Source organism: Haliotis rufescens, unplaced genomic scaffold (assembly GCF_023055435.1).
Source record: "Haliotis rufescens isolate VD_foot unplaced genomic scaffold, xgHalRufe1.0.p SCAF_10, whole genome shotgun sequence".
Classification (NCBI taxonomy): Eukaryota; Metazoa; Mollusca; class Gastropoda; order Lepetellida; family Haliotidae; genus Haliotis; species Haliotis rufescens.
The window spans coordinates 40410486-40418452 of record NW_025963780.1 but is presented as its reverse complement, the minus strand read 5'-3'; the positions used below and the strand labels follow the sequence as shown (position 1 = coordinate 40418452).

The 7967-nt window shown below is 39.4% G+C and overlaps 1 protein-coding gene across 1 annotated transcript; it reads left to right on the top strand.

The window, feature by feature from the left end:
- The first annotated feature begins 373 nt into the window (after nucleotides 1–373).
- Nucleotides 374–7465, top strand: LOC124127208 (sodium- and chloride-dependent creatine transporter 1-like). The gene is made up of 6 exons (XM_046490660.2): nucleotides 374–491; nucleotides 869–1148; nucleotides 2773–2905; nucleotides 5104–5238; nucleotides 6497–6600; nucleotides 7336–7465. Exons 1-6 carry the CDS (start codon nucleotides 425–427, stop codon nucleotides 7463–7465), a joined length of 849 nt encoding a protein of 282 aa, XP_046346616.2. The 5' UTR covers nucleotides 374–424.
- Nucleotides 7466–7967: the final 502 nt, after the last annotated feature.

Here is a 7967-nt window from a genome sequence, read left to right as displayed (position 1 = left end):
TTCCGTCTGATGTGCTAAATATAGCACATTTAGCTAGGTCTGCCATATCGCCATGTTCAAATTGGGTCGTAATTCTATGTCACCATTGCTGGGATAATGCACAAAATGTTCTGAAGAAGTGTGTGTATTCACCAACGCCAGTCAGAGTACCTCGGAACATGCATCATCGAACGCGACATAACTGCTAACCAAACGCATTTAAGTATCATATATCATTTTAGATTATTGAAGGCATGTGTTTGTCATATCCTTCTGTTCTCTTACTGTAGTATGTGCAAACATGACTTACAATACATTCAGTTTTGAATTCCATTGAATCCCACTCCAATTGAAGGTTTACCAATGTTCATGTTGTTTAGGGGCGTTTCTGATACCTTACGCGCTGTTCACCATAATCGCCGTCATACCTTGTGTATTCCTGGATATGGTGATTGGTCAGTTCTCCCAGAGTGGACCAATCAACGCCTGGAATATGTGTCCACCTTTCAAAGGTACAGTATGCTTATATTGTCGCCATCCTTTGGTTGGAAAACATTTTTTAAAAGTCACTGAAGAAAACTGATTATTTGTGTTCAATCAAGATTTGTGTAAGCAATACCTTTCACTATTTGGTTCAGTGTTTTCGTGCGTAAATATAAATATTACTGACCCAGAGGAGTGACCAGATGTGCATGGTCGCAGGAATCAATTTGGATAAAGTTTCCTTAACATTTCAATGTCCTTGCATTCACATCCGCGTGATTGCCATCGCATGACAGATTAACTATAATAATATGAAATATTCGGATGTTCTTTAACTTCTTGTGAGTTGTTTATATTCGCTATGACACGGGTGTGTGTACATGGACTTTGATACTTCCTTTTTCAGGAATTGGTGTTGGTATCTTGATTCTGCTGTGGATTGTCTTTTCACTTTACAATGCCATATTTTCCTGGTTTGTCTACTTCTTCTACTACTCGTTTTCGTCCACCCTACCTTGGGCCAATTGCGACAACGACTGGAACACCCCCTCGTGTATATCTGACAGTGGCATCAATAAGACGTATATGAACCACGCGGAAGTTACAAACTGCACCGCCTACAGTCATCAGGTAAACGTCACTGGAGGAGCGTATGCTTGTAGAACAGCTGCAGAAGAGTTTTGGAGGTACGTAAGCGTTGATTTCATCTCACCAAAAGAACTTTGTTTTACTGTAACCAGTTTTAAAACAAAGGCATGGTTCGTAGGTTCTTCCTTCTGAAGAATGTGCTTTGTTTTCGAATTCATTTTTTTATCAGATCCATGCGATGAAACAACCAACTATGGTTTACAGAGAATATATCTTCATTCCTATCAGTCACCACAGTTTATGATCCGTTATTAAATATTTCTACTCTACATGTAAAAGAGAGTAACCAGTCTCGAATATCTTTCAAAACAAATTCCATAGGGAGAAAGAAGCAAATAGTAAAGGAAATTATATGAATGAAAATCAGTTACGACAGCACATGTTAACGAAAAGGAGTCAGGTCTGTCCTGATTGACTGGCCCCGTCATATATGAGTTCTGAGCGAGTTAATGACTGTTGTAGGAGTATATCAGTTATATTATGGCATAATGTCAGCGAAGAGAAGCAAACCGTGAAGATTAGGGTTAGGATTGCTCTTGAGCAATCCATTCTTGTCGTATGAGGCGACTAACTGTGGATCGGGTGATCAGGCTCAGTGGCTTGCTTCATGCATGTTATCGTATCCGAATTGCGTAGATCGATGCTCGGGAAGTCAATCACTGGATTGTCTTTTTCACACACGATTATTTAAAGAACGCCGTAATATAGCTAGAATAGCTGGAATATAAGAGTATTTCATGATCAGCATTATCATAGCATAATGTTGGACGGGAGAGGTGAGATGAAATGGGTTGTAACCTGTCCTTGTACTAGTCTGGACAAATGTCGGCTTTATTGTGCTAGCCCACTGAGACACAGTGCCGCAGTTTAACATGGACACCCTACTCGGACACAGTATACAGACTTAGAACCAAACGCCTTGTTTGATGCCGAGCGCCAGGCAGGGTAACAATAAGTACCATCTTCTAACATCTTTTGTTAGACGCGGTCGGGGATCGTAACCCCGCGTTTCCACACTCCGGGGAGACGCTTTGTTACGTTTCCCCTCTTGGGGAAACTAAATGGTGCAGAATGCTGCTGACAGAACGTGATGAAGGATCACGGTGAAACTGGGTCTTGACCCAAGCCGGAGGCAGTCAGAATTACACTGCCGGGCAAGAGAACGTATACACCCATGTTTGATGGTGGCTAAAATGGAAACAAACAAGACATGTTTATTCAGTAGTGATGTATTTGATACGGGCATAATGGTTGTGTTTTGGACCTAACGTTTGAGGTGTTTCGGCGACTGGTTTTAGCTTAGTAAGTTTTTGATAACCTTTGTAATTTTTGGGTCACTTCCAATTTTTAAGTGTATACTTTCTTTTGCCCGACGGTTTAACTATGGGGTATATAAAAGCGTTCAGCCTTGGAAATTCATGGGCCCCTGTAAACTACACAGAATTCTTCACACATAAATGAGCATAAATTCATACAAAATGTAACATTGATTAACAAGTAGTTGCTAACTGGCTCAGCATCAACCAGTCTCGATTATCCATTCAGATTATCGTACAGTGATAGAGACAGTGATTTGAATGGATGACTGAAACTCAGTGATGATACCAGGTGTTCAACGTGAGCATTCCTCACACACGAAGGTAACAATTGGAATACTGTCAGATTGCAGGTGTTGCAGTTGACTGATGGTTTACATGACATGGGTGGAGTAAGGTGGCCTCTGGTTCTGTGTCTGGCCATAACATACTTGATTATGTTTGTTTGCCAGTGTCGAGGAATCAGGGTGACTGGAAAGGTAAATAAAAGTGAAAAAACCACTTTCGATATTCATAAAAAAAATCACTAAAAGCCGAGTCGATTGTACGATTCTGTCATGTCATGAGCATGTGTCTATGAATCACTATCAAATAATAATGGTGCCAGGTGTTCACGGAAAGGTGAGTGTACCTATCCCTACTGGTGGCACCCGTCACAAACACATGCAAAGGCAAGTCAATAATTGGTGTAATAACTCTGATGGCAGAGTCAAATATGCAGGGATGTACTTGTCGCGGAAATACTGTAGCAGGGCGTGGAGTCCAAGTTTGAGTGGTACTTGGAAGAGGAGAAATTTCAGGAAATATTTGAAATGTCCAAAGAAAGAGTTTTACAAACTTCCAAACTGGAAGCAGAGGCAAGTGAAACAGCCAACCGGCCTCATCTAAGACGCTCATCAGGCAGATGTCGGCTCAAAACACTGTCATGGACATGTCCAGCATCTTATGACTGCATCATCTCATGGTGTCAACTTAATAGAAATCTCATCATGAGACTTCAAGAGCTTTTGGTTTATGATCTGTGTTTGTATTGACAGTAAAACTGGGATGTATATCCACCTTACCGACAGGGTGAATGTTGCGTGAAGATTATCTGCACGAGTACTTACAGACATCTGTCAATATGATCACTGGTGTCAGTTTCTCTGCTGCCGAAACAATCCGCGCGCTGTCACTCAGGTGTGAACATTGTCATCAATTTCATTGTCATGACCAGGAATGACGATACATTGTGCCTGCAGAGTCAGGAGGATGTACTAAGTGAAATATCAGTTTCATATCCCATGTCACCATCACCTGTCTATCATCTCATATCATCTGAAACAGGTGCTTGTAAAACGAACACATGACATTGATCTGATATATGGGGTAATACAGAACAAAGCCTTTCAATAATCTGTGATCTGCAATGATAGAGCATTCTCTACGTTGCGTTACAATTTGGGACAGGTGCTTTAAGAGTGTCATTAGTGGAATATAGTGAACCAATGGTGGAGGTCTTGCAACAGCCAAAACCATGCTGTGCAACAATTCACAACAGTGATTGGCAGATATGAGCTCCATATTGCCTGGGAAGTGTAGATATGGATGACATACCTTTGGACATTGTCATGCACACCAAAGCATGATTGACAAACCACAGAGCACCCCCACATCAGACCACAGGGTACTATTACAAGACTTGTGCAACTTGCTACTGATAACCACACGTTTCAACAGGGATCTCATTAGTGCTGCCTTAAGACAACTGCTGTGTGTATGTCATTGTGTTGTGTTGCTTCTCTGTCATTGACCAGTGTTAAACCTCAATGCAAGATGAAGTTGATCTACAATACTGTTTATTATTCATACAAATTACCCCAAATCAAGTTTTCATACACAAAATGTTGATACAAGTTGATATCATCCCAGAGACTGTAACTAAAAGGTATTGCATTTCAATCTATGCAGTGCTAATGATGGTATTTTGGTCATGTTATAAACAATCTTTGAATTAAAAAAAATTCCATAACTCTAAGTTGTCCTAATGAGCCCAATGAATTTATCAGAAGAAATCGTACTCATTCAGCGTGTGTCACATCCTCCTGGTCTGATGAAATATATCCTCTTCTTAATCCACAAGACAAAAGAAGCGGAAATTTGACATGCAAGCCTTAATCGGTTGAAAAGGATCCAAACATGTTAACTGCTGTGTTCTACCTTGTGGTACCAACCATCTATATATAGTTTGATCTTCATTTCACCTTTGACCCTTTATTGTACTTGATCTGAGCTACTTTTGTTAAATGTAAGCTCCACCTTGGTGCTGAGATCCTTACTCAAAATATGACACCTTACTAAATTACTGTGTCAATCGTATTAAAAATATTTGATTGTACAATCATCAGATATTTCTGTTTGTCATATCACATGTTTCCTTCAATATCATGTCGATTGATTTAATATTTATTTCATAGATGTTGACGTGGCTACGCCACGCGTGAAAATATACCCGTAATATGATATTTCACTCGACACATGGCTTATAATGTTCACTGCAATGAAAATATCACTTTTCACAACTTCGGAAACCCCAGCCTTTCACATTAAAGTATATAATAAATACGATTGCCTAACTGATATCGCTGTTGTTTGTTTCCATGTCGTACGCCTAAGGTAACTTTGATGCCTGTTGCAGCTTGTGTACGTCACTGTTGGCGTTCCGTTTGTCTTGATCATCGTCTTCCTCGTCAAGGGATGTCTACTGCCAGGGTCAGCAGAAGGAATGTATTATTTCATCAAACCCAACTTCGACAAGCTTACAGAACCAGGGGTAGGTACACATGTGTTGCAGTCCAAAGTCTGACTGCTCTACATATAATGTTTTCATTCATCTAGGGGTCATTCTGAAAATCGTATATGGAAGAACTAAGAACCACTGACAAGGCCTTAAACAACATAACCATTAAATGTAAGCATAACTAAGCAAAGAACCTGGTATAAGTGAAATATAAAAATAATATGCACCATATGAGGCCAGGACATTAAGTGGAAAAAAGCAGCCACCCAAAGATCAGGACCATCAACTTTTGTCTTGACTCTAAAGACCGCCTCTTTGATCTAGTCGTAGAGCGTCTGCACGGAGAACAGAAGGTCAGAGGTTCGATCCCCGGGCGCGTCATACTAAAACACGTGAAAAGATGGTACTTGTTGTTCCCCTGCCTGGCGCTCGGCATTAAGTGGCTAAAACAAGGACTGGTCGGCTCGTCGTCAGTATACAGTGTCAGAGTGGGAAATGCACGTTAAACTGCGGCATGGTATCTAAGTGCCCTAGCTCTATAAAATCGGCATTATACCCAACAAGTACAAGCAGCATCACACATGTGCATGTACATCGCTATATAAGTGCAATAACCTTGAACGCGATGATAAACAGCATTTCACCTCACCTCACCCTGAACCTAAAACCAGAAGACATATTCATTCCTTTTTTGTACTGGATTCCAAAGCTAAACTGTTATTATTCGAATTGGAACATATCTGGCCACCAGAAATTCTAATTCAATATGTTCTAATTCTAATTTTATGTAATCGAAAAATGAAACAACTGTTTGAAAATGTCCAGTTAACCATCACCGATTCCTGCAACAGTTTGCAAAATGTAATCTGTGGCTGGGTAATTTGCGTAAACATAAATTGGTTCAATGAATCCTGGGGTAAGGAACGAATTTGCAACCAGGTCATCCCTAAAATATTTCAAATGTTGTGAATCTGTGCCGAAAAAACAAATTAATTGATTTTCAAATGTACATTGTCTCAGACACCCGATAGCAGTTGTTTATGATGCGAGAAATGTATAAAAAGTTGTCAAAGTTTTAAATCAAACTATTTAAAAAAAAGATAAGACCATGCAGAAGTATTCCTTGAGTGCTGACTTAGTGCCAATGCAGTTCATGTTTTAAATATAGTGTAACTTAAGATATTTTCAATTGAAAATTAAACATTATGAATATCAACTTAGAGGTATGTATATGTTGATCCTCAGTTTATTTACAACTGCAGACAAGAGTCATTGTTTTTTTCTTCACCAGATATGGATTGAAGCATGCAGTTTTTCTTTATTTTCCTTGACTGTTGGCCTGGGATTTAATTTAACCTTGTCGAGATACAACAAGATCAACAATAACTGTTTAAGGTAGGTATCCTTGTAACAATGACCATGCTACCAGAGTGGAAAACAATTTGCATTTTCAAATGAAACCAAACAAATAATTTGAAACTCTACTACATCAATTGTCTTATGATCTGTAATTGTATTTAAGACATCAAGACATGCAATTGTAACATTATTACTTTATAAACGTCATCACATATGGTAGTTGTGACATCATGGCCCGCAATGGTAATCACAACATCATCACTGTCAATGGTAATTGTATCATTACCTAAAAAGGTTACTGTAACATCATCACTGTCAATAGTAATTCTAACATCTTGACCTGCAAAGATAATTGTAACATCATCTCTGTGAATGGTAATTTTAACATCATGACCTGCAATAGTAATTGTAATAAATTGACCAGCAAAGATAATTGTAACATCATCCCTGTCGATGGTAATTGTGACATCATGATCTTCAATGGCAATTGTACCGTCATCACATACAATGGTTACTGTTACATTATCGCGCGCAATGGTAATGGTAACATCATCACTGTCGATGGTAATTGTAACACCATGACCATCAATGGTAATTGTTACACTACCATCAATGGTAATTGTTACATTATCGCCTACAATGGTAATTATAACATACTTGTCTGAAATAGAACGTATAACACCATCAACTTGCATACCCTATAACAATACTATCATCCATTACTATGAACTGATCTATCTGGATTTCAATGAATATCCATTTCCATTTTAGAGACGCAGTTTGTGTTTGTATCGTGGATATGTTTGCTACTATCTTGGTTGGATTTTCCTTCTTTTCAATCATCGGTCACGTTGCCTACCAACGTGGAGTGACAGTGGAGGCTTTTGCATCATCGGGTTAGTTAGTGCTGCTTTAGTCGTGGAGTGCATGTAACTCGGTGACTCTAATGATGGGAGGTTAATACTGAGGCTGGTACAGCAGTACCAGGGTGGCCCAGGAACCGCGTTACATACATTACTTACTGACATACATACACAGGAGTCTACATGCTTTGCAAATATTCGGGTATGTATTCTTTTGTTATTGTGATCGTGCCAGAAAACTAGGATCTTGGGTTCGAGTCCCGGTTCAACTTAAGCATATGTCTTGGCTTGTCCATCGCTCGTGGGTTTCACCAAAGTGGTAAATATCTTAGACCTGCATCACTTCGGGAATTCTTCCCACATCAAGCTGGCAGATCGAGAGATACGTACATTATGATATTGTATTTATCATCACTATGTCTTTTCTGCACAAATGTGTTGTGGTTAAAACATTGGTGTTCTGTGCAGACCGAAATCCCCATTGTGGCATATTTAGGTTCCGTGTTACATCAAGTCTTCCAGTGTTTTGGTTTCGCTCGA

Coding starts and splice junctions, on each gene's coding strand:
- LOC124127208 (XM_046490660.2), top strand. CDS start 425: ATGGTGATTGGTCAGTTCTCCCAGAGTGGACCAATCAACGCCTGGAAT. Junction 1,149..2,772: donor GCTGCAGAAGAGTTTTGGAG/GTACGTAAGCGT, acceptor GAATACTGTCAG/ATTGCAGGTGTTGCAGTTGA. Junction 6,601..7,335: donor ATCAACAATAACTGTTTAAG/GTAGGTATCCTT, acceptor TTTCCATTTTAG/AGACGCAGTTTGTGTTTGTA.